Source organism: Apteryx mantelli, chromosome 1 (assembly GCF_036417845.1).
Source record: "Apteryx mantelli isolate bAptMan1 chromosome 1, bAptMan1.hap1, whole genome shotgun sequence".
Classification (NCBI taxonomy): domain Eukaryota; kingdom Metazoa; phylum Chordata; class Aves; order Apterygiformes; family Apterygidae; genus Apteryx; species Apteryx mantelli.
Window position 1 is genome coordinate 221793595 of NC_089978.1, and position 25992 is coordinate 221819586.

The following is a 25992-nucleotide window of genomic DNA, read 5'->3' on the forward strand; positions in this document are numbered from 1 at the left end:
GGCGGGGGGACGCTGCCTGCAGCCGCAGCTGGTCGCCCCGTTTGTCGCAGAGGATGCGTAAAACAAGTTTAAGGGAGATTGGGCTGACAGATTTTGAGATAACTGGTTCTTAAGTCAATTTAAAGCTAACGGCTGGGAATAGGAATAAAGGGCAATGATGTGAAATTGATACATAAATATTCCTCAACCGAATAGCGGGATCCCTGGGAGAACCGCGCTTCCGATGAATAAAAGATTAACACGTGCTTCGGAGGAGAAGGAGACGCAATGGGAGGGTCGGGGCAGCCCCCGAGCAGGGCCGGCTGCGGACAGCGGGTCGGACCCGCAGAGCTGGAGGCTCTTCCCCGAATCCCAGAGTAGCCGCTCCCTCCCCGAGGCCGCAGCACCGCTCCAGGCAGACGCGGCAAAGAGCAAAAAGAGCAGAACAACTTGCAGCTCCGTCCCGCCGGCTTTCCGCTCGGCGGCTCCGGGCTGCCTGCGCTCCGGGTTTCCGTGGGTCCAGCTCGCCGGGAAAAGCAGCTGCGACCCGCAGAACAGCTACGCCGCCGTCATTCAGGTCACAACAGGGATTGGGTGCTGTTGCTTTTCCTACAGGGATGTATTCTCCCTGGCGCCACTGCCAGGGAGCTGCCGATGGCTTCCCGCTGCCATTCCCTTTAGCAAGTGGGACATTTATGGGCAACGCACATACGCCGCCGCCGCGATTTTTAGATCAGCTTCCAACGCAAAGGCACGTGCTCGCCGTTAGCAAGGGTACGACGCCGGGCTGGGAAGAGCCCCTGTCCATCCAGATGGCAGCACCCACCGGCCGCGGCTCTCGGAGCGCGGAGCCGTTTGCGGAGACGGGGCCTCGCAGGGCGGCCACCGCCGCCGCAGCACCGCGAAGCCACGGCAGAGTTTCCCGGGGCAGAAAACGACGCCGGTCCCCATCGTCCCCCGCCCACCGCAGCTTTCGGCCGCCTTTCGGCCCGCGCACCCCCGGGGCCCCCCTACCTCTCGCTGCAGCACCAGCTCCTTGGTGAAGTGCGTGGCCTCCTCGCTGAAGGGCTCTCCCTCCTGCACCAGCCCCGGCAGGTTCCTGGCGCCGCGCGGACACTCGATACCTGCGAGGCGGAGGAGGAGGAGCAGAGTGAGGCGCCGGCAGGGGACGAGCAGCCGGGATGCGCTCCGAGCGGTGACCCGCATGCACGCGCTGGCTTGCACGACCCGGCTTGCACACGCCAGCTTGCACACGCCAGCTTGCACACACCGGCTTGCACGACCCGGCTTGCACGACCCGGCTTGCACACGCTGGCTTGCATGACCCGAGCTTGCACAACCTGGCTTGCATGTGCTGGCTTGCATGACCGGGCTTGCACGCGCCAGCTTGCACACGCCAGCTTGCACACGCCAACTTGCACGACCCAGCTTGCACGTGCTGGCTTGCACGACCTGAGCTCCTTCGGGGGCTGCAGCCTCAGCCCCGGGGCCACATTTCCGCGGCACGAGGCGGCACTGCCCCACAGCCGGGATTGGGCTCCTGGGTTGCAGCGGCGGCTCCACCGGGCTCCCTCCCTCCATGGTGTCTCCAGCCCCACTCCGCAGGCTGTAAAACTATACAGAGAGGCAATGCAAACTGCTCCCCAAGCTCGGCGCGCCTGCAAACCCAGGGCCCGACGGCCGGGCGCCCGGGCTCGCTGCGGCTCTTCCCCTGGCTTCCGCGGCCTTCCTAGGAGAGCCCAGACACGCCGGTAGAAATAATTGGGAAAAATGCAATAAAACCCCGGGAAAGGCAAAGGGGGCAAGGGGGTGCCCCGGAAATACGTCACTGCCACGGACCAGCCTGGAGCAACCCTGCTCCGGCTGGCGCGCGGGGGAAAGAGGGGTTGCCCGGCCCGAGGGCTCTCAGCGCCCCAGGTCTGCCCCAAAATCGCGACCCCCAGAGAGGCTTCCGCCGCTGGGGAGGGCGAGCTCGCCCGCGCGCCACGGCTGCTCTCCGCCCGGGAGCCTCCCTCCGCACCGGGTACCAAAGGAAAAAAAGCTGGGGCTGGGGCCCAAAAAGCAGAGCCGCGGCACCCTCCTCCGCTGGGATAGACTCTCCCGGCGCTCGGCAGCGGGAGCGATCGGCCAGAGGGTGCCGGCGGGCCGGGAGGCTGCGAGGTCTCCGGCGGGAGCACCGACGAGCAGGTATTAATTCGGCTGCGTTATTGCAGCCGCGGAGGCAGGTCAAGAGCCAGTTCCACCCCCCCGATCTTGTAAAATCATTACTAAAACCTCAAACACTGAAAAAAAACAGAGGGGAAAGAGGCCAAGCGCTGCAGCGTTCGCGCTCCGGTTCGCAGCGCAGCGGCGCTTTTGCAGGCGGCGTCACCACCCCAGCGCCGGGGAGCTGCCGGGAGGCTCATTCCTGCCACGAGCTGCTCGGGCCTCAGCCTCAGCGTGACCGGGGGGGGGGGGGGCAAAGCTTTTCTACCGTGGCAAAAGCTGGAGATGCTGGAGGTGACCGGTGGCGCTGGGAAACCCTCTCCCCGTGCCGGGACAGCTCCGCTCGGTGGCAGGGCTCAGCGGGCCGCGCGGGCGCTGACTCGGTTTCCCCATTTGCAAACCGGCACAGCCCGTGCTGCTCCGCAGCCGCAGAGGCACAGATTATTAAATTGGGAAGCGCTGCATTATTAATTTAATTTTACATAATTGGTTATTAATGAAGTGCCGAGAGCTGCATTCAGCGGAGGTCGGACCGGTTAGTTTATAATGGGAAAGAGCAGAGAGGGCGTCCTGGGCATGCGACCTTCCCCGCCGCTCTGCTGCGAGCCGTCGCTTCAAAACCAAACCAGGAAAAAAAAGGAGGAAAGGCCGGCTGATTAACGGAGCTCCGAGTCCCAGGAACGGCCCGCGGGCCGGCTCTGGGGTTGCCACGGTGTGCCTGCCCCCGGGAACGTCGCCGGCTCCCAGCAGCCCTGAGCTCGGCTGCACAGCCGGGAGGGAGCCCGCGGCTGCGCCACACTTCCAAAGGGAAACGCGGCGTGCGGAGATGATGAATCCCCCCATCCAGGCGGCACTGCCCCGGGAGAGCCGCCCGCGCACAGGCGCTCCGGGCTTTCTTCGGAGGAGATGCTACGTGTCGGGATGCCTTGTTCCTGACTAAAGCCAGGAAAACCGTGCACGAGTGGATTCATGATTTCCGAACAGACCCGTCCACACGCGCCCCTAAACACGAAGCCGCCTTGGATTTCTTTGGGATAAACTGCTCCTGAAGGGGCTCGGTTAAATTCAGGATAAAGCACTCGCTCTCCAGCAGGAGCATCCCGCCAGGGGGTTCCTCCAGGTCTTCCCCATCCCCTCCCCAAACCCTCCCGTCCAGCCGCTCGGCTGCTCCGGCGCGGGAATTACTTTGGGAACCGTGCTGTGGTTGCAGAGCCGCGTTCGGGGAGAGCCGGCGCCTGCCGTGTACGAGCATGCAAAACTTGAGCCGTGCTGCTAACGGCTAAAACTGGCATCAAATTGCTTTGTCCCAGGGCAGAAAAAAAAAAAGGAGGAAAAAAAAAGGAGAAAAAAAAAAAAGGAGGGAAAAAAAAAGGCCATCGGAGCATGAGGAACGGCGGCGCTTTGAAGAATTACCAGAAAGGTGACAAAGTTCAAACTCTTGTGGGCTCGGTATCAGCAAAGGTGACAGGAATAAAATACACCCCCTGCTCCAGGCCGCAATTAATGCTCCTCCGGCGGGCTGGGGAGATATACGGCCGGGGATAATTCAAGGGAATGGGGAACGCGCGCGGTTGCCACCTGCGCCAGCGGCCCCGGAGCTGCCGCAGGAACCGATGGCACCTGGGCTGTAGACACCGACCAGCAAAGCCAGGAAGGGAAAACCGCTTCCATTCCAGCAGTTAAAAGGATGTTTTCTATTTAATGGATTCCCTCCAAAAAAAATTTACGTTTTTTTTTTTTAAATAAGCCTGTTCAAAGGTTGCAAGGGCGCCGTGCCGCCGGCGCCGTGCTTCCCACCGGCCCCGGGCGAGCGGGCCGGCTCCTCCGGCACCTCCGGCTCCCGCGTGCTCCTGCAGCGAGGGCTTCCCGCCCCCCCATGCACCCGCCTCCAGCGAAAACTTGGCTGCTCCTTACGCAGGCATCGCGCTTGAGGCGGGCTGAGTAAAGTAATTTTTCAAAACGCTGTTTTTGCACATTAATGAAGTGCTGACTTGTATTCAACTGCAGCTTGACACAAGTCAGGAGTAAAGAATTAACAACCGTCTGGGAAAAAAGGAAATATATCATTCACTGCTGTATAACAAAAACATAAAAATCGGGAATCTGAATAAATGGCTGTGAAGCTCTAATTGCTTAAACACACGTACGTTCACGTGTGCAGACAGCCGCGCGCACGCTCGAGGGAGACAGCTCAGGCGCAACCTCCCAGCTCGCAGCAAGCGCCAGGTTTTCCGCAAGTGCCACATTCAGTTGCAAATCGAGGCGTTTCCGCCACGGAGCGCCAGCCCTCCCTCGCAAAAAGTCGGGGAAAAAGTGCAAATGCAGAAGATGAAAAGCATCGATTTAAATCAAGGTCTCCTGCTCGCTGATTTAGGGCGCGATTAAAGCCGGTGATTTGAAGCGCTCGAAATTAAGCCCATGCGCCGTGGGCAATTGGGGGAGGAGAGGGGGTGGGGAGGAGGAGAGGAGCCGGGGGGGGCTGGCGCAGACCCCGCAGGGAGCCCCCGCGCCGGGCAGCGCCGCGCTGCAAACCCACGGCCCGAGGCCGCCGGCCGCGATCCGGGGCCGTTCCTCCCCCCTTCCCTGGGGCTGCCGGCTGCATTCCCAAGCCCTGGCTGGGATCGGCACGGCAAGGGGCAGGGCAGCAATTAAAGCGCTCGCTGCCACCCCGATTCCCGTCCCTTTTCCTAATGCACGGGCACAGGGGAGGCCGGCGGAGGGCTCCGAGGAGTGGCCCTGGTGCGGCAGCACCGGAGCTGCTCCTGCGCCGGCTGCGGATGCCGGCGAGGAGGGCGGGGGCGGGCCGGGAGCCAGCGCGCGCCGGCAGCATCCCTGCGGTGGCCTGCAGGAGCAAGAGGCTTTCCCGCTCCGTAGCCTCGCACGTCAGTGCTTTGCACCACCTCGAGTGGCAAACAGGCGCTGTCGGGCCGGGGAATGGCACGGTGCGGGATGCTTGCCCGGCCAAGCACGGGGACCGTGCACCATGCTCCGTGCTCCGTGCACCATGCTCCGTGCTCCGTGCACCATGCTCCGTGCACTGTGCACCGTGCTCCGTGCACCGTACACCATGCTCCGTGCACTGTGCTCCATGCACCGTGCTCCGTGCACCGTGCACCACAGCGCTGCCAGGCAGCTCGTGGTCTCGATGGACGTGGCAGAGCCACGGGGAGCCGGCGAGATCCTCATCCACCCTCACGCCCACGGAGCGCACAGATGAACCCCCTTTTTTTTAGCGGGAGGAAACAGCTTTTTGGCTGAATCCCAAAAGCAATTGCAAACTTGCTGCTTTCCCCCCCTCCGGCACATCTGCAGGGGGCTGCGGCAGGCAGCGCGGTCGCGACGCTCGCCGGCACTGCTGCAGCCTGCCCCAGCTTGCAAATTAGCCGTAACCCCCTCCAGAAAGGAGGATGCTCCAGTAATTGCACTTAAAAAGGAGAAGCCAGAGCTGGCAGAGCGATGCCTTTCCTCTGCTGCTGCGGTGGGGGGGGCGCGGGAGGGCTTCGTGCGCTAAGAGGCTCCAGCAACGGCAAGCGTGAAAAAAAAAAAAAAAAGATTTTTTAAAGCAAGTGATTTGAAGAAGCAGCTGAGAAAGCGCCCAAGTTCTTAAATCAAAAAAAAAATTAAAAGCGCAGCATTTCTACAGCGCAGCCACTGCTTCCAGGCCCAGCCAGGCAGACGGATGAGGGGTTTGGAAGAGGGTCTCTCCAGCAGAGCTCCAAATCCCGAACAGACTGCGCAGTAATTCAGGATGCCACTTTGGATGCTCTCCCTGCCTCTGGTGCCTCCTAAAACCGCAAGGATGAAGCTTGCTTTTGGAAGAAAAAAAAAAAGCTTAAAAAGCATAAAACGAGCATGATCAACCCCAGAAATTCGCCATCTGACATACGGGAAGGCGGGGGGGGGGCGCTCAGCAGCCACGAGCGCCGAAGCGAACCCATCAAAGTTGCACAGCTCTTTAAAAAAATAAATAAATCCCGAGACAAGTCTCTGATGCTCTTCCCGGGAAGCGGTAACGTATTAATCTGTGCAGATGAGGGCTGCAGTTTAAAATACTGCAGTGCCCGGCTGCCACCGCTCCTCCCCGGGGTCTCAAAATAACTCCGCCACAAATCACTCCGGCGGCGCGCTCGGCCCGGGCAGCGAGCCCCAACGCCGGAGCGGCGGCGGCGGCGCTCGCGCCGGCGGGAATGGGCTGCTGCCGCGGGAGGATGCTCCGGCCTCGTCCCGCACCGCTCACGGCCGGGAAACGATTGCTTGGGTTTTGCTCGGACACGGAAAAAATACTCAGGACGGTGCTCTGCACCCCCCTCCCCCGGGCAGCCCCTGCACCCGTCCTGAGCAGGCTCTGCACCCACCACGGCGAGTCCTTGCACCCCCCCCCCGGGACACCCAGCCCAGGCACCTCTCTGAGCAGGCTCTGCACCCCCCGGAGAGCCCCTGCACCCACCCTAGGGAGCCCCTGCGCCCACCATGGGCACCCAGACCTTGCACCCACCCCAGGCAGTTCCTGCACCCAGCCCAGGCACCCAGACCTTGCACCCAGACCTTGCACCCACCCCAGACTGTTCCTGCACCCAGCCCAGGCACCCAGACCTTGCACCCAGACCTTGCACCCACCCTGGGCAGTCCCTGCACCCACCCTGGGCTGCCCCTGCACCCACCGCATGCGCTGAGCCCCTGCACCCACCCTGAGCAGGCTCTGCACCCCTACGAGCACCCAACCCAGACAGTTCTTGCACCCACTCCAGGCACCCAGACCTTGCACCCACCCTGGGCAGGCTCTGCACCCCTATGTGCGCCCACTCCAGACACCCATCCCAGGCACCCAGCGCCGGCACCCCCCACGTGCTCGGGCAGCCGTCAGGACCGATGTCCCTCCGGCTGGGGCACCCGGCGGGCGAGCAGCAGGTGCGCTAGGCAGCGGATAAGGGCGTCCCAGGGAGGCGGGGGTCCGGAGCACCGCGGCTCGCAGCCCTCCGGAGGAACGGCCCCCCGAAGCGGGACAAGCAGCAGCACAGGCGGCCCCACGCGCTGCCCGCGAGCCAGGCCGGCGGCAGAGCTGGGCTGCTTCTCGGCAGGGCCCTGCTGCTGCTCCTGCCGGCACTGCGCGTAGGCAGCACACGGCACGGCACTGCCTGCACTGCTGCTCCTGCATCGCAACTCCTGCGCCACTGCTCCTGCATTGCAACTCCTGTGCCGCTGCTCCTGCATTGCAAGTCCTGCACCGCCTGCTCCTGCATTGCAACTCCTGCACCGCTGCTCCTGCATTGCAACTCCTGTGCCACTGCTCCTGCATTGCAACCCCTGCACCACCTGCTCCTGCATTGCAACTCCTGCACCGCTGCTCCTGCATTGCAACTCCTGCGCCGCTGCTCCTGCATTGCAACTCCTGCACCACCTGCTCCTGCATTGCAACTCCTGCGCCGCTGCTCCTGCATTGCAACTCCTGCACCACCTGCTCCTGCATTGCAACTCCTGCGCCGCTGCTCCTGCGTTGCAACTCCTGCACCACCTGCTCCTGCATTGCAACTCCTGCACTGCTGATCCTGCATTGCAACTCCTGCACCGCCTGCTCCTGCATCGCAACCCCTGCACCACCTGCTCCTGCATTGCAACTCCTGCATCGCTGATCCTGCATTGCAACTCCTGCACTGTGGCTCCTGCATTGCAACCCCTGCACCACCTGCTCCTGCACTGCAATTCCTGCACCGCTGATCCTGCATTGCAACTCCTGCACCACCTGCTCCTGCATTGCAACTCCTGCACCACCTGCTCCTGCATTGCAACTCCTGCGCCGCTGCTCCTGCATTGCAACTCCTGCACCACCTGCTCCTGCATTGCAACTCCTGCACCGCTGATCCTGCATTGCAACTCCTGCACCGCCTGCTCCTGCATCGCAACCCCTGCACCACCTGCTCCTGCATTGCAACTCCTGCATCGCTGATCCTGCATTGCAACTCCTGCACTGTGGCTCCTGCATTGCAACCCCTGCACCACCTGCTCCTGCACTGCAATTCCTGCACCGCTGATCCTGCATTGCAACTCCTGCACCACCTGCTCCTGCATTGCAACCCCTGCACCACCTGCTCCTGCATTGCAACTCCTGCATCGCTGCTCCTGCATTGCAACTCCTGCACTGTGGCTCCTGCATTGCAACCCCTGCACCACCTGCTCCTGCATTGCAACTCCTGCATCGCTGCTCCTGCATTGCAACTCCTGCACTGCTGCTCCCGCTAGGCAGCACCTAAAAAACCGCACTCAAAGTTCTCCCAAGAAACTCTCTGATTTAACAGCGACTTCCCATCGCCGTAACGGGGGCTTTTCCAGGCAGCAGAGCCACGGCGCGAGCGAGCGAGCAAGCACGCGCCACCCAGCTCCGCTCCTGCCCCCGAGCGGGCTGCTCGCTGGGCTGCAACCCTCCCGGACAGCCCCGCGAGCGAGGGGGCGCGGGGACAACGCCGCCCGCGAGCCCTCGGGCTCCTGCCGAACGCACGAGATGCCGATCTCCCGGGGAATTTATAGGCTTTTGGAGAAACAGAATTGCTGCGCGGAAGGGAGGACAGAAGCCACGCAGCAGCAGCAGCAGCAGCAGCCCCCGGCACGAAGCCGCCCCGTAATTGCGGACAAGGCGCCGGAGCAAGACCTGAATGTTTAAGACGCGCCGTAAACATTCCTAATCCCTTCGGCCCCGGGAGGCAGCTGCCGGTTTTGGGGCCGTTTCCCCCCCCATTTGGGAAGGACCACGCTCCCTGAAAGCCGGAGGGGACGCGGGCGGCGGAGCCGCGGCTTGGGTGCCTGCAAGCCGGGAAAGCCGCGGAGGGACAGGCGGATGCACCCCGGTTCCTGGTGCTCCCGGCCCCGCGGCACACTCCCGCAGCCGGAGCTGGAGCCGGAGCCGGCACCCCGCTGCCGACAGCCGCCCCGGCGCTGGCACGCGCGCACCGTCCCCGAGTCGTGACGGCAGCTCGGCTGCTGCTGCGGAGCCCGCGTGGGAGCGCGGCCTATTTTTAACGCGAGTCCCGACCGAAATAGAGGCTGCCGGGAACAGGGAAACAGACGGCCGGAGGGAGGCGGGGAGGTGGCCGGGAACAGCCGGCTCCGCGCGCAGATCGACCCGGGGCGCCGCGTCCCCAGCACCGTCCCCTCCGGGCACACCGGGGCTCTGCTCCGGGCGAGTTCGGCCAAGAGCCGCAGGGATGTTCCCGGAGGAGCTGCAGGGATGCTCCCGGGGGAGCTGCCAGGGATGCTCCCGCTGTATGTCCCCCGGCCCTGCCGGGAGCCGGGAGCACGGCGCGGGAGGAGAGAGGGGCCGGCTCCGCTTTGCAGCCCAGCGCCGTGCTGCAGGCGCATCTGGCAGCCCCTGCGCGGAGCAGCCAGACGGCAGCCTTGGATCAGCGCTGCCCGAGAGCGGGATGTGCCGTGCCAGGAGCGCCGCAGCTCCGGCCCCGGCAGCCTGGAAGGAGGCGTCTCTGGCCCCGAGGCATGGCATTCCCAGGGCGGGAGGGGGGGGGGAGCATCCCGTGCCACGAGCAGTGCCAGGAACCAGCCGAGGGCAGGCCAGGACGCCGGATGCCCGGCAGCAGCCGTCGGCCGTGACGCGGACGATGGGGACAAGCGGCATCCGGGGAAGGGGCTGCGGAAGCGGAGCAGGGAATCCGAAGGCATGGCTGCTCCAGGTCCGCACCGCGCCCTGACCCCGCGCCTGGCTCCGTGCGGGAGCCCGGCAGGAGAGGACGACGGGGCTCGTTCCGCAAGGCAACCGGTGCCGCTCGGCCCAACGGAGACGGGCCGGGATGCCCGCGCAGCCGCCCTTCCTCCATCGCCTGCGGAGGTGACGCCTACTGACCCTCTCTCTATAAATATACATAAATATAAATATATATAAATATCTCCCGTCCCAGAGGAACCCGAAAGCTCCGCAGAGGGAGCCGGTGCAGCCGGGCGGCGAAGCATGCGAGAGGCCCGGCCGCGGAGCAGCCCTCGGAGAGCTGGAGCGGGTCGGGTCACTGCCGAGCGCCGCGGCCTTTCCCTGAGCGACGACCGTGGGGGAACGAAGGGGACGGATCTGCCCCCGGAGGCTCGTAACCGGAGAAGCTCCCTGCGGCTTTTCTTCCTAAAAGGAAAGCAAAGCCATGCGGCTGCATCCCGGGCGCTCTCCAAATTGGAAATAAGAGGCTTTTTCGCAGCAAACCGCAGCTCTTGAGGCTCCGGCAGGGATAGCGCATCCTCTCCGACCGGCCGGCACCGCAGCGGCTCTCTGCCATGGAGAGGGGGAAAGGGAGAGAAAGCAGGGAGAAAGCCCGGCCCAGGCAGGAGCCGGAGCTCCTCCGTCCCGCTGCAAAACCCGCGCGGGGAAACAGAGGAAAATCCAGCTGCAAATGCACCAGCTGCTGTAACCCGGCCAAGCACCGGAGGAGAACCCCTGCCCGGGATGGGATGGGATGGGATGGGATGGGACGGGCGCCCCGGCCACGCGCTCCCTGCGCCAGCGCCTCCTCCGTCCCCCGCGCCGGAGCAGGTGGCAGCTTCGCAGCCTCGCTGGGGAAAGGGAACTCGGGATTAAATTAGCGCCTCTGTATTTGCACATATTTATAGCACTCCAACGTATATATTTTAGCTGGAAAGACGGCATAAATCTCCCCTGAGAACATCCCTGAAGTCACATTTACAAGGGACCTGTCTTCTCTTTATGGTGCTCATTTGCATTTGACTTTATAAAAAAAAAAAAGGGGATTGATAAAATATGGATATTTATCATATTTCTGGATCTAACCGTGCACATGGACACGACGCCACCGCACAGAGCCAGCCGGGGCTGGCGGAGCCCGGCAGAAACGTGGGCGAGCATCGGCTGGCCGCGACCCCGACGGAGCAGCGCATCCCCAGTCACCCACACCAGCGGCGGGGGAAAATCCCACGGACGCGGAAACCGGCCGAAAATTGATTTACGGGAAGAGCTGCAATGTGCTAGGCGGGCTGCGGCGCGGCGCAGGGGCCGAGCGCGTGCCCCGGCGCGCGAGGCGGCGAGCGGACGGGATGTCCCTGCCTTTCCCGGGCGGCGCGCGGCACGGTGTGCAAAAGCAGAAAAATACGGGATGGAAGGAAAAAAAAAAAATGCTGGCGCGCGTGGAAAAGGGCAGAACTCCTCTCGCCGTTCTGCAAGCGAGCTCGGGCTCGCTGCCAGGGATCAATACTGCCCTAAAGCTCCTCTGCCCTCCTGCTACTCCACATCAGCCGCATGCACTATTTATATGATGCAATTACACTGGCAATTAATCAATCAGCCAATTACCAACAGTCGCCCTCCCGGGGCCGGGCACGGAGACCCGGGGGAGAGCGTGCGGGGACCGCGGCGCTCGCCGCTTCCCGGGCGGCTGCGAGCGGGAACCCGCCGAGTCCCCCCCATCCCCGCGAGCGCAGGGAAACGCACGGGGAAAACGGTGGGACGCCCCAGCCGGATGGCCGGCGTCGGCTGCGGAAACTGAGGCCCGGGAAGCCCCCGAGCCCCTGGAGGCAGCCGACCTTTTATTAGCTCTTTAGCTGAATAATTTATAAGGGCTTGCGCAGGGCTCATTAGAGGTAAAGACGCTTCTTCAATAACCGAGTTTGCCTTAGTCAGGGTAAAAGTTTAATTTTCCAGGGCTGGGAGCTAAGGGAGGCGCCGGGCACCCGGCCGCTCGCCCCGCGTTGCACCGCGGCCGGCGGCTCCGTGCCCGCTGCCGCCTGAGGGCTCGAGCGCACGGCGGAGCCGCTTTTACGGAAAAACCGAGCGCATCCGCAGAAACCCCCCCCCCAGTTGGCACATCTCCAGCCGGGCAGTGGGGTCCCCTCGCGGACGGGCGGACAGACGGACGGACGGGCGTCCCCGGCGCTGCGCAGGCTCCCGCCCCGCGGCACGGCATGCCAGGCGCTCCGGGGAAGGCAGCAGAAGGGACTCGGCAGCTGAGAAGTTATTCAAATTACAAGCATGATCAACACTTCAATTAATACATGAAAGGGAAAGGGAAAACACAGCAGGCACGGAGATAACATCAGGTGCTGGCTTGCACTGACAAGAGCCAGGGAATTCAGAGCAATTCCCACCCCGGCGCTCCCCTCGCCTGCGCACACCTCATTACTGCGGAGAGATTTCCACTCCAATCCGCTCCTGCCGATAAAGGGAATAAACAGCCTGCGGAGGCGGCTGCGCGTGGGCGAGGATGCGCGCTGCCCATCCCGGGGGGACCGGGCGGCCCCGGCCCCCGGCGCCTTGCTGCAAAGCGCCCGGCGGCGCCGGCTGAGCCCCCCGGCCCGGCTTGGAGCGGCCGCGCGGGAAAAGCCGCGGGAGCCCCCATGGGATGCAACCCTGGGACTCCTTCGGCATTTGCCCGCCTGGAGAGGCTGCGGCGGGCTCTTCCCAACCATCCAGGAGGGATGCATTGGGGATGCGTTAGCCGACCGGGGAAGCGGCATGCCGATGAGCACCGCGACGCCGATGCAACCCCATCGCGACGGCGGCCGGGTCCCGAGGAGCAGCTCCGCGGGTCGCTGGCGGTGCATTGAGCCGGCGATTAAGACATCGGCGCGATTGCATGAGCCTCCCCTGCGCCGGCGGCGATCGCTTCCAAGGGCGTGGGGCCGGGGCTGCATGCAGCACCGCGCATCCGCCTCGCAAAGGAGGGGAGCCCGCAACCGCCTCCGCGCGGCACCTCGTTAAAAGTGCAAAGCCTAACGAGCGGCGGGGTGGGCCGGGGCGTTAACAGGCATCTCCATCGCAAAGGGAGAACAAGGGCTAACGCGGGAGCTGCCGGCACAAACGAGAGGAAAAAAATCAGCCAAATTAACCCCAGGAATAAAGACGCTAACAGCTGCGCCGGGGCTGCAGCAAGGGAAGGCAGGAGTGGCGCATCGTCTGCCATGCTAATTGGCACGTTACCTGCCTTTTCAGCCCATAATTAACGCGCACAGCTTGATGAGAAAGCTGTAGATGGGGAAGGTCTCCCGGGAGAAGAGCCGGGGGAGGGAGCGGAGGAGCCGGATATTCCCCGAGCGCCGAGGGGACGGCACCGTCGCCCAGGCGTCGAGGCTGCGTGCCGGGGCGGGAGACGCGTGCCGGGATGGGAGACGCGTGCCGGGATGGGTGACGCGTGCCGGGATGGGTGACGCGTGCCGGGATGGGTGACGCGTGCCAGGGCCAGAGATGCGTGCTGGGATGGGCGATGCATGCCGGGATGGGAGATTCATGCCAGGACAGGAGATGCATGCCGGGGCCGGAGGCGCGCGCCACTTTGGGAACTTTTCCGAGCAAAGTCAGACCCTCGGAGCAGGGCGACAGCGAGCCGGTTGCCACAGCAACGGGGATTAAATATAACTGGCAGCAAGCGCATTCCCCCCGGATCCACCCGCTCTGTGGCTGTGCAGGGCAGCCCTCCATCCCTCCATCCTTCCATCCCTCCCCTCCGGTTCGTGCATTGGCACGCGGCCGCGCTCGGAGGGACACGGAGGGCGACGGATGCCGTTTGCCACCGAGCCCTGGGAACCCCCCTTTTAACGGCTCGGGAAGCTGCGGGGAAGCGCTGAGGTCAGCCCGGCTCCCGGCAATGCCGCAGCCCCGGAGGGGGACCGGGAGCTACGTCCGCTGCCCAAACCCAACGGCAGCCTCTTAAAACAAAAATATTTAAATATATACAAATTCCTCCTCCTGAGCACGTGGGAGTTTCATCGCTTCTTAAAATTTTAATGCCTCAGTCTCAGGCAAGGGGGAGTCTCATTTCCCCGTCTTTTGCTGCTGACTTTAAGAATGGTTAATTATAAATAAGACTATGTGCCTATTTATACGCACAAGCACCCGGAGAAGGACAGGTTTAGGACATGCTTCCCATATGGCACGAGCCCGCTGGGGGGGGGGAACGGGACCACGGCACCACTCCGGGTCGGAGCTGGGAGAGGCGTGGGGGCTCGGTGCCGTGACCCACGCTCCGGGGGCTCGACCCACGCGCTCCCCGGGCCGGGTCCAGGCTCTCCCGGGGCTTGACGGCCTCCGGAGTGTCGGAAGAGGCAGCAGCAGCAGCGGGTCCGAGGAGAGCCCGGAGCAGGTGCCTGCTTGCCGAGGATGCACGCTGCTCCCGGGGCCGGGAACAAAGGAGGGACAAAGGCTCCCGCTCCCATCTCCCGTCCCCCCACGCTCTCCTCCCCAGATAAATATGCCTTCGGTGGAGGCTGCAAGAGCTGTTGCTTACAGAAACCTCGGTGTTTTTATCCCCATAGAAGATCTATTTATACGCTTATTGAATTTTTCATAACCGAGTTGTGAACGATCAGCGTTCAGGGTCATCCTTTATACACGGTTATTGCCATAGAAACTGGAGCGGGAGATAAACCGCCCCACGTCGTCTCCCATTGACGGATCCGCGAACGGCGGCGGCACGCGGTGGAGGAGGCTCCGCGAGCCGCCCGCTCCGGCGAGCGCCGGCGTTCCCCGTCGCGGAGGGCGATGCGCCGGCCCGGCCCCGGGTCTGCCCCGTCCCGCCGATGCCGTTCCCAGCCCATGCAGCGGCACGCGCGAACGCTTCCCGCGGCACCTGGCCTCAGGAAGACGCGGCGGTCCCGGGAGGTGCCGCTCCGGGGCCGAGCGCTGGCGGGAACGCGCACTGCAAATTCAGTGGGGGAACTCCTCAGCGTTTCTGTAGAAACTATGAAAATACCTGCTGCGCGCGCGCACCTCCCAGTGCATTAACAAATCTCCGCGTGCCCAGAGCTTCCCGGTGCGGGAAGAGCATCCCATTAAACACGTGCTTTAGTGGCAGCTTGGCATGCTTCACGCCAGCCCTGCTCCCGGTGCCTGGGGCAATTCCCTGGATTGCAAACCTGGGGCTGGGCAGGTTCCCGCTCCAGCTCCAGCTCGCACACCTCGCCCAGGGAGAGCCCGGCACACCGGCAGGGTTTCGAAGCCAAAGCCCCGCTTGCTCCCTTGGGACATTCCCACGCTCCGGGGGATGCAGGACCGAGGGGGGCCGCAAAGCCAGGGCAGAGCCGTGGCCAACACGGACAGCTCAGCCAGGGCGCGGGCTGCCGGAGGGGGAACGCGAGCCCGGCACGGATAACGGGGATGCCGCGTTACCTGCTAGCAGGAAGGTGATAAGGCAGGTTTCCTTTGGCATGAAGAGCTTGAGGCGGGAGCCGCTGAAGACGTACTCCACCACGGCCTCGGAGCGGCCGGCCCGCTGCAGGAAGGGCAGGAACTGCTTCGCCTTCTGGGTGTCCTGGCGGGGAGAGAGGGCGTCAGCGCGAGCGCCGGCGGCCGCGGCGTCGGCACCCTCCTCCCTCTTTCTCGCGCCCCGGGACGGCGCGGCTCCCTCCCCAAGGCGCCCTGGAGCCCCAACCGCCCCGGCAGAGGGATGGAGCCGGTTGTCCGCCAAGACCTTGTCTCATCTCCATGGCCTGCAGCAAAGGCGCACGAGCTGTCCCAAATTGCTGCTCCCGGCACACGAGTGTCCCGAATCGCTGCTCCCGGCGCACAGCAGCACCTCTTGCAGCTAACCCAACCCTCCTTGCAAGGGCAAGCCCAGAGCAGCCCTGCTCTTCCAGCTCAGGATCAACCCCACGGCCAGAACGGACGCTGCCGGAGCCAGGAAGCGGTGCCAGGGCCGGGAACGGGAGCAGCCATGCAGCAGGAACGGCCGTGCTGCCTCTCGGCACCCCCAGGGACATGTCCCCCCCGTCTGGGCTCCCCGCTGCCTCCCCGGACCCCAAGCGTTTTGCATGGCGGAGGAGGCCGAACCTGCACCTTTCCCCTCCCTCCAACCTCCCCTTCCGCAACAGGTCCCACGGACGCCCCGGAGCGGCCGGCAGCTCCCTTTTCCCAGGCACCCCGGAGCAGCCGACGGCTCCCTTCTCCCTGGCCGCCCTGGAGCACCCAGCAGCTCCCTTTTCCCGGACACCTTGGAGCAGCCCAACTCCGCACTCGGCCTCCTCCGCTCCCAGCAAGGAGCCGTTGTGGATAAACCAGGGCTCATTTGTTAATGAAAACGTAACGAGCTGCCAAGTACTTTTGGAGGCCGGGGCTGGTGAGAGGGCGCCAGGACGGCTCTGCCAGGACGCCCCGCGTCCCCCCGCCGCCTCCAGCACGGACCCCAGGCAGGGACCCCGGGACGTGGGTTGGCCGAGACCCTCCGCGCGGGGCCGGGGCTGCGATCGGGGCCGGCAGCGCCGTGTGGATCCTCCCCGGCGCGCGCTTGGGCGCGCGGTGCGAAGCGGCGGCTCAGCCGAGCTCTCTGCAATCTGCCCAGTGTCGCAAGCGCCCGATTTATTTACCCAGGGAAAAAAGGAAAAAAAAAGAAAAGCAGCTCCTAAAATAAAACGCAGCCAGGTGGCTTTTTGTTTTACTGGGTCCTTAATTTAGAAAGACGAACTGCAAGGGAAGGGAAGCGAGCTCGCTACAGCCAAAAGCTTGCGCCTCCTCCGTTAAAAGCCTGGATGCAGTTCATCCAGGGCCGACCCGCGCAGGCTGCCAGAGCGGCCACGGAGGCGGCAGCGGCTCGGCAGCAACACGGAGCTGCTGCAGGCTCACAGCCAGCGGCAGCCAAAGAGGCAAATCCCTTCGCCCGTGCGGAGCTGCCGGGCCTGGAGGCGGGCGAGAGGCAGCAAGGGCCCCGCGGGTCCACCAGCAACCTCCTGCTAACGCCTTGGGTGGCCGGAGACGGCTCCAGCCTCCCAGATCGACCCTTCTCTGCACGGTTCGGATTAAGCGGCATCGCCGGTGCGGCAGGCTCCGGGCACGGGGATGCCCACAGGGATGCATCCCGCCATGGGGATACACCCTGCTATGGGGATGCACCCCCGCCGCGGGGATCCCTCCGGTGCAATTCCCCGGGAACGCCACGCGCGCTCCACCAGCACGCCCGGGACTTTCTGCTCTAGCAGATGCGCAGCCAAGAAGTTCACACAACACACGCGAGTGCCGTCTGCAAGCGAACAGCCACCACGTTACCCAACCATTAATCACTTAGGTCCAACGTATGCAAATACAAGGCGGGAGCTGCTAACGAAGGCTACTAATTAGCAGTAATCACTATATGGGCAGGATTTGATTAGCTTACAGGAAAAGGAGCTGCAGAAAGGAACCCGCCATGGGGCGAGCTCCTTCCCGAGCCCGCGAGACGGGGAGGTCAGGAAGCTCCACAACGTGCCGGCGGCAGTGAAAGGCTGGCGGAGGCCATGCCGGGATGAGCTCGGTGCCGGAGACTTTGCCAGCTGGCAAACGCCCACTCGCTGCCCTCGGGTAAAGACCCACCGGTCTTCAACGGCTCCTGGGAACGGCCATAGAAATCCACGTGGATTTGCATCCTGCACGGCAGCTCTTCCAGGAGAGGGGAAGAGGCACGGAAGCGCTGCTGACCGTTAGCGCGGGATAACGAGTGGAGAGCGAAATTATCGCCCGGGAGCCAGCGGGAGCAGCCCGATGCTGAGCAGCAGGTTACAGCTCGTTCCCCAAAGCCTCCGCTGGGACAGCGGCGGGAGCCGGGCTGGTTTGGGGTTTCACGCTGCAGAAAAGGGAGCTGCGCTCTCCGAAATCGCGGCTCCTTCCTTCCCGCCCTTTTGGCTCCCTGGGCCAAAGTTTGCTGAAGCGGATGGTGCCGGCATTTGGGCTCGTCCCCTTCCTGGTGGCCGGCGCGGGCATCTTCCATGAGCCCTTCCATGAAACGCTCTCAGTTTGCAGAGTAACCCGTCTTCGAGCTCCGGCGAAGCCCCAGGCGCGGCAAAGCCCTTCCCTCGGGCTCTCCTTGCGGCACGCGAAAGCCGGGCTCTCGCAGCGCCGGGGGAAGCCGCACGCGAAGCAAAGGCGCTGCCGCGTTTGAGCCAGCGCACACATTCCAGCTGGACGCTCCCCAAAACGGGAGCGAAGCAGGGTTATCCGGGGATTTTGCTAAGCCAGACCAAACGAGCTACAAACCGGAGCAAACCCATCCGGACCCGATTCCTGCAGCTACGCTAACCCCGAAGCGTCGCCCCGAGCCCGCGGCAAGCAGGAGCGCCTCGGAGCGTTAATCCCATCTGGATCCCCCTCGCCAAAGGGAGCTGCTCGCGCGCGGGGGCTGCACCGTGCTTCCCGCTGGGTGCCGCGTCCCGGGAGCCGCGGGGTTTGGCCCCCAACCGCACCTCTGCGCGAGGGCCGAGGAAAGGCACGGCACTGCGCCGGCTCCTCGTCTCCGGCGAGCGAGGAGGGGGAGCGCTAGCGAGCGGCTGCCCAACTCCCGAGCGATTCCCTCCCCTGCCGGGCTCCGCGGGCTCGGAGTCGCCCGTTGTGCAAGCTGCACCTTGCAAATTAACGACTGCAGGCGCTCAGCGGGGAAGGAGCCGGCGTGTCCAGTGCCTGCTAGTGGAGACGGGGCCCGGAAACGCGGAGCAGCTCCGCCACGTTGCTTCCCGATCCTCCCCGAAGACAGATCCCGCCGCAGCTCCCCAGGGGCGAGGAGGGCACGGGCGAAGCACAGTCTGCTCCATCCCCTTTCCTGAAGCAGCTCTGCCTGCTCCCGCTTGCATCCTGCCAGCCGCTCTCCAGGACGATGGAGCTGGGAAGCTCCCCAGGCAGCTCTCCCTGCAGCTCCCAGTGGGCCGACATCTCCCTGACTCTACCAGCCCTGGAGCGGAGATCCGGCCAAGGGGCATCCAGCCTCCGGCACAGCCGCTCCGGGAATGGCTCCAAAACCCTGCAGAGCCTAGAAATGTCAGGGGTCTCCCAGCTCATCCTGGGGAGCAGGTCCCGGACCCCTTTCCATGCAAAAAGGCCGGGGGCAGCCGGCGAGTGTACCTGCTCCCGCACCACGAGCCATCCCTGGGAGAAAGGGCTGCTTCCACTTGGGGACACAAACCCCGGGAGGGTTCGGGTTCAGCCCTGGGTACGGACACCCTGGGGAGACTCCCAAAATCCCCCTCTGCCCGCCTCTCTCCCGGGCTCCTCTCCTTCCCGGCACAGCGGCATCCGGCCGCACGGAGCCGGCATCCCGCAGCGCCCTGCTCCCCGTCTCCCAACTCCTGCCTCAGGGCCGGGCGGCGTCACCCCCCATTACTATTGTTTTAACACTTCCAGTGCTTAATTATCTCGGAATTGGAGGAAAATTATGCATAAATACACTGAGGGAGAAGTACAATCGTAACTCTGCTTTTATGTGAAGCTCTGCCAATTATGCAAAATTATTCAAGGACTTTCCGCAAGGACAGGCAGCTCCTCCGCGGCCGGCTCTCGCGAGCTCGCCTTCGCTCCCGTCACGGTGCGCACCGTCTAACGGGCGGCGCGAGCTAGCACCGATTTGCCTGACCCCATTTCAGTTATTTAGCGAGCAGCGTTACACCGCTTTGATATGTCCACGACCGAAGGAGGCGGGTGATGCAAAGAGGGGAAAAACGGGAGTTACCCTCTCCCCTGAGACGGCCCCTCCGGCTGCAAAGACGGGAGAGAGGGAGGCTCCGCAAGCCGCAGTATTAACGGGTGGCAGCACGATTCTGCTTTTTAGAAGGAGCCTGATTCGGGGCTGCTGAGCGGGTCCGCGGTGCGTGCGGTGCCGGCATGCTCCCGCTAAGCGCGCACCTCGAGGCGCGAGCCCGGAATGAGATCAACGGCCCCCGGAACAGATTCGGGCTCGTTTAACCGCAGCCGCAATCGGCTCATTTACGCAAGCTAAACCCCCGAAACACAGTCAAGGTACGGCAATAAGGCGAGAGCAGGGAGGTGTTTGCTTCGGAGGTGGCAGCTTCGCCCTGCCACTGCCTCCTGCGGGAGGGAGCTCCCGGCAGCGGCTGCGGCCCCGATGCAGCTCGACCACGGCAGCGCTGCCAGCGCGCCCGGGCACGAAGTGGGGAATGCGTTTGCACTGGTTTTTGGGACATTTTTTGGAAATGAGGCATCACCGACTGCAGCTGCTTCGGGCGTGGGCGATGGAGGAGGTGGTGAGTGCCCATGAGCAGCGCCGGCACCTCCAGTCCAAACTGTTCCTCCTTCCCGTTTGCAGAAGCAAGGTGGTAAGCCCGGACCAACGCCAGCTCCAGGGACCAGCCGGACGGCGGGGCAGGCCTGGTGCACGCCTTCCCGGCTGGAGAAAAGCAGGACACCTGCGCACCCGGGTCCTGGATAACGGAGGCCATCACGCTGGAGACCCCAGCTGAGCAGGCGGCCATGCTCGCCCACATCTGCCGCCAGCTCCCCTCGGCCCTCGATGGTCCAGTGAGCGAGTGAAATGCATCACCGTGCCACACGCCTGCAAACGAAGCCGGCGCCAGACAAGCGGCATGGGCGAGGTGGTGTTAGTATCGCTGCTGCATTTCCCCATTTGCTTTACAGAATCACAGAATGCTCAAGGTTGGAAGGGATCTCTGGAGATCATCTAGTCCAACCCCCTGCTCAAGCAGGGTCACCTACAGCACGTTGCCCACGACCGTGTCCAGATGGCTTTTGAATATCTCCAAGGATGGAGACTCCACAACCTCTCTGGGAAACCTGCTCCAGTGCTCTGTCACCTTCACAGTAAAGATGTTTTTCCTCATGTTCAGACAGAACTTCCTGTGTTCCAGTTTGTGCCCGTTGCCTCCTGTCCTGTCAGTGGGTGCCACTGAGAAGAGTCTGGCCCCATCCTCTTTACACCCTCCCTTCAGATAAGATCCCCCCTGAGCCTTCTCTTCTCCAGGCTGAACAGTCCCAGCTCTCTCAGCCTTTCCCCATAGGAGAGATGTTCCAGTCCCTTCATCATCTTAGTAGCCTTTTGCTGGACTTGCTCCAGCAGGTAGGTCCATGTCTCTCTTGTCCTGGGGAGCCCACCCAAACAAAGCACTCCAGATGTGGCCTCAGCAGGGCTGAGTAGAGGGGCAGGATCACCTCCCTCGACCTGCTGGCAACACTCTTCCTGATGCACCCCAGGAGACCATTGGCCTTCTTGGCCACAAGGACACATTGCTGCCTCATGCTTAACTTGGTGTCCACCAGCTCTCCCAGGTCCTTCTCGGCAGAGCTGCTTTCCAGCAGGTCAACCCCCAACCTGTACTGGTGCATGGGGTTGTTCCTCCCTAGGTGCAGGACCCTGCACTTCCCTTTGTTGAACTTCATGAGGTTCCTCTCCGCTCACCTCTCCAGCCTGTCCAAGTCTCTTTGAATGGCAGCACAGCCCTCTGGTGTATCGGCCACTCCTCCCAGTTTTGGATCGTCAGCAAACTTGCTGAGAGTGCACTCTGTGCCTTCATCCAGGTCATTGATGAAGAAGTTGAACAAGACTGGACCCAGTCCTGACCCCTGGGGGACACCGCTAGCTACAGGCCTCCAACTAGACTCTGCGCCGCTGAGCGCAACCCTCTGAGCTTTCTGGCCATTCAGCCAGTTCTCAATCCACCTCACTGTCCACTCATCTAACCCACACCTCCTGAGCTTGCCTACGAGGATGTTATGGGAGACAGTGTCAAAAGCCTTGCTGAAGTCAAGGTAGACAACATCCACTGCTCTCCCCTCATCTACCCAGCCAGTCATTCCATCACAGAAGGCTATCAGGTTGGTTAAGCATGATTTCCCCTTGGTGAAGCCATGCTGACTACTCCTGATCACTTTCTTGTCCTCCACATGCTTGGAGATGGCCTCCAGCATGAGCTGCTCCATCACCTTTCCAGGGATGGAGATGAGGCTGACTGGCCTGTAGTTCCCTGGGTCCTCCTTCTTGCCCTTTTGGAAGACTGAGGTGACATTGGCCTTCTTCCAGTCTTCAGGCACCTCTCCTGTTCTCCATGACCTTTCAAAGATGATGGAGAGTGGCTTAGCAATAACGTCCGCCAGCTCCCTCAGCACTCGTGGGTGCATCCCATTGGGGCCCATGGATTTGTGGGTGTCAAGTTTGCTTAAATGATCTCTAACCCGATCCTCCTCCACCAAGGGAAAGTCTTCCTCTCTCCAGACTTTCTCTCTTGCCTCCAGGGTCTGGGGTTCCTGAGGGCTGGCCTGACCAGTAAAGACTGAAGCAAAGGCGGCATTCAGTAACTCTGCCTTCTCTGCATCCTTCGTCACCAGGGCACCCGCCCCATTCAGCAAAGGGCCCACATTTTCCCTAGTCTTCCTCTTGCTGCTGATGTATTTGAAGAAGCCCTTCTTGTTGTCCTTGACATCTCTTGCCAGATTTATTTCCAAACGGGCCTTAGCCTTCCTCGTCGCATCCCTGCATACTCTAACAACGTTCCTATATTCCTCCCAAGTGGCCTGTCCCCCTTTCCACTTTCTGTATACTTCCTTCTTCTGGTTGAGTTTCGCCAGGAGCTCCTTGCTCATCCATGCAGGTCTCCTGCCTCCTTTGCTTGACTTCCTACTCATAGGGATGCACCACTCTTGAGCTTGGAGGAAGCGATGCTTGAATATTAACCAGCTCTCTTGGACCCTCCCCTTCCTTCTAGGGCCCTAACCCATGGGATTCCTCCAAGTAGGTCCCTAAAGAGGCCAAAGTTTGCTCTCCTGAAGTCCAGGGTTGCGATCCTACTTATTGCCCTGCTTCCTCCTCGCAGGATCCTGAACTCCACCATCTCATGGTCACTGCAGCCAAGGCTGCCCCCAATCTTCACATCTCCAACCAGTCCTTCTTTGTTTGTTAGTACCAGGTCCAGCAGCACACCTCTCCTTGTTGGCTCCTCCACCACCTGTGTCAAGAAGTTGTCACCAATGCTCTGCAGGAACCTCCAGGACTGTTTGTGCCTAGCTGTGTTGTCTTTCCAGCAGATATCGGGGTGGTTGAAGTCCCCCATGAGAACAAGGGCCTGGGATCGTGAGGCTACTTCCAGCTGTCTGTAGAAGGCCTCATCGACTTCCTCATCCTGATCAGGTGGCCTGTAGTAAACACCCACAACAGTGTCACCTCTGTTAGCCTGCCCTTTGATCCTTACCCATAAGCTCTCGACTCGCTCTTCATCCACCCCTAGGCACAGCTCAGTACATTCCAGTTGCTCTCTCACATAAAGAGCAATTCCACCACCTCGCTTACCTGGCCTGTCTTTCCTAAAAAGCATGTAGCCATCCATGACAGCACTCCACTCATGCGAGCTATCCCACCACGTCTCTGTAATTGCGATGAGATCATGGCCCTGCGACCGCACACAGATCTCTAGTTCTTCCTGTTTGCTCCCCATGCTGCGTGCATTGGTGTACAGGCATTTCAGGGAGGTGATCGAGCATGCAGGTTTCCCAGGAGCGATACAAGAGGATCCTCCATAGCCATGTCCCGTGCGCACTTCCCTGGCTGCATTCACCTGCTGGAGGCATCCCGACTTGAGCAGTCTTTTGCCAACTACCCTGCCACTATAACTCTCCCCTTCCCCCATCTTACCTAGTTTAAAGCCCTCCTTACCAGCTTGGCCAACCTGTTGGCAAAGACCCGCGTGCCCCACTTAGTGAGGTGGATCCCATCTCTCGCCATCAGTTGTTGATCTTCAAACAGGGTCCCACGGTCATAGAAACCAAAACCCTGTTGCCAACACTAGTGCCGCAGCTAGTTGTTAACTTGGAAAGTCCGTCTCCTCCTCCTCCCAACCATCTCCCTCACTGGCAGGATTGAGGAGAAGATGACCTGGGCTCCCAGGCCCTTGACCACCATCCCCAGAGCTCTGAAATCCTCTTTGATGGTCTCCAGTTTGCCCTTGGTGTCATTAGCACCCACATGGAAGAGCAGCAGAGGGGAATAGTCCGAAGCGTGGACAAGCCTTGGCAGTCTTTCCATGACATCTCTCACATGAGCCCCTGGCAGGCAACAGACCTCTCTAGACAAGAGGTCAGGTCAGCAGATAGATGCCTCCGTCCCCTGCAGCAGGGAGTCACCCGCAGCAATCACCTACCGCTTCTTCCGGGCATTCCAGCAAGGCGCAGGGTCTGTTGTCCCAGTTGCTTCCCTGGCAGCCATGCCCATCTCCTCCTCATCCTGGAGGGCACTAAACCTGTTCTTCAGCTGCAAGTCCTCGGGAGGAGTAGGAGCCTTTCTCCTCCTACAAGCAGTGAGCAGTTTCCAGCCTTCTTCTACAGTGTCCTGATGCACCGTTTCACACGGCACAGAGCCCTCGGGCAACTCCACCGCTGTGGGAGGATGGGACTCCTGCAGCTGTTTATTTTTTTTTTCCCCCTCCTCTTTCAAGCCTGTAGCATCACGGGCCCATGGCAAGAGGGGATGTTTACATTCAGCAACTCTCCGGAGGCAGGGGGACACGTGCCCACGTGCAGGCAGGGCTGCTGCTGGCATCGGCAAGGTCCCCGGGGACTAGACACGGGGACACTAGCTCCGCTCGGAGCCCCTGCGCTGCTGTCGCCTCCTCCCAGGGCCGCTGCGGCGGTCAGATGGCACGAGCCACGGGAAAGGGCACGTCCCAGCACGAGCGCGGGCTGGAGGACAGGAGGCAGCACGCCGGGAGTCAGGAAAACTGGGTTAAATCCTGCAGCAGCACCTCCGAGCAGGTTTCTCTGCTCCCGAGCCCCGGCTCCCATCCATGCCCTCAAGCGATGCGCCATGCTGAAGGACAGGGAGCTCGGGAAAAGCCGAGCCAAGGACCAGCAGCTCTGCAAGATGGGAAGGGATCCGAAAACCCAGACGCGGCCAAGCATGGAGAAGGACACGGCAAAGACGCTGCGCTGATGGGGATTAATCCGGGCATCCCCGCAGTGCAGGGCTGCTACACGCACACTGAGGGCAGGGGACACACCGGGACCATGGCACAGTCACGGACAGGACTGGGATGTGCACACGGAGCCCCTGGTCAGCCGCAGCAGCAGGGAGGGCGAGCTCTGCCCACGCGCTCTCCCCACGGAGCGGGGCTGCAAAGGCCGAGCCGGGGCGCAGCGAGGGGAAGGAGCTCTGCCGCTGGGCCAAACTGCAGAAGCATCAGGGGCAGAGGAGTGCGGGGACATTCCCGATGTCCCAGCCTCATGCCAGGGCCCCTTTGCTGGGGGGAAACGCACTAGCAGCGATGCCGCCTGCTCTCTGCTGCGGACGAGGGACACCGCAGCCCTCTGCATGGTCTCCCACTCGCCCAGGTGCACCCAAGGACAGCTGCCGCTTGTCCCTGCCAACACACACTGTGCCTGGCCAGATCCGCCTTCCAAAATCTCCGCGGGGCTCCCAGGGCAAACGCAGCAGCCCCGGGCGAACTGCTCCTCACCAAACGGGCGCCCCGCATCCCCGAGAGCAGGGTTGGGGTACGGCACCGCTGCATTGCTGCATTGCAGCAGCTGGGAGCCCTGGCCACACGGCTCGGCCGAGGGGACACACCGCGCTCCGGCCACCTCTGCCGGCGGCGCTCGCCCCTCCAGGCTGCTCCTCACCGTAATGAGATCACGCACCGACGACTCACCCGAGCTGCACCGCCAGCACCGCGGCGTAAAAACCTCGTGCAATATTTATAGCCCCCATTACAAGGATAAACACTGGACGCACGCGCTTGCAAACACCCGCGTCAGTGTGACTTGGGAGTTTTATGCGGACGAGAAAGAGGAGCGGGAGGGCTCTGGGTGACCTGAATTGGAGTGTGGAGTTGGCACTTTCTTGAGAGCAAATGCAAGCGCAAGGGGAATTGCAGAGCCAGGACGGAGAGCAGAATGAGCAGGCACACGCCAAGGCAGCGAGCTGACTAAGAAATCTCTGCACTTAGTCTGACCCTCCTGCCTTGCCCTGTCCCAGATTCGGGAGCGAGCAAGGGCTGCGCAAGAGCCCAAGGAGAGCCGGGACGTCCCAAGGGAGCCGAACGGCTGGCGGTGGGGGAATCCTGCTCTTCGACCCGCTGAGCAAGCCAGGGATGTTTTTTGCAAGTGTCTAGCTGTGCATTTCCTCCCCT

At 62.4% G+C, this 25992-nt stretch overlaps 1 protein-coding gene across 1 annotated transcript in view; it reads right to left on the minus strand.

Annotated features, from left to right (window-relative positions):
- SND1 (staphylococcal nuclease and tudor domain containing 1) overlaps window positions 1-25992 on the minus strand; it is a 149475-nt gene that overhangs the window by 44555 nt on the left and 78928 nt on the right. Inside the window, exons 15-16 of the mRNA XM_067317608.1 lie at window positions 15284-15425; window positions 994-1103 (exon numbers count right to left, since the gene is read on the minus strand). Of these exons, the coding sequence (XP_067173709.1) occupies window positions 994-1103; window positions 15284-15425 (252 nt within the window). The remainder of the gene's footprint in view (window positions 1-993; window positions 1104-15283; window positions 15426-25992) is intronic.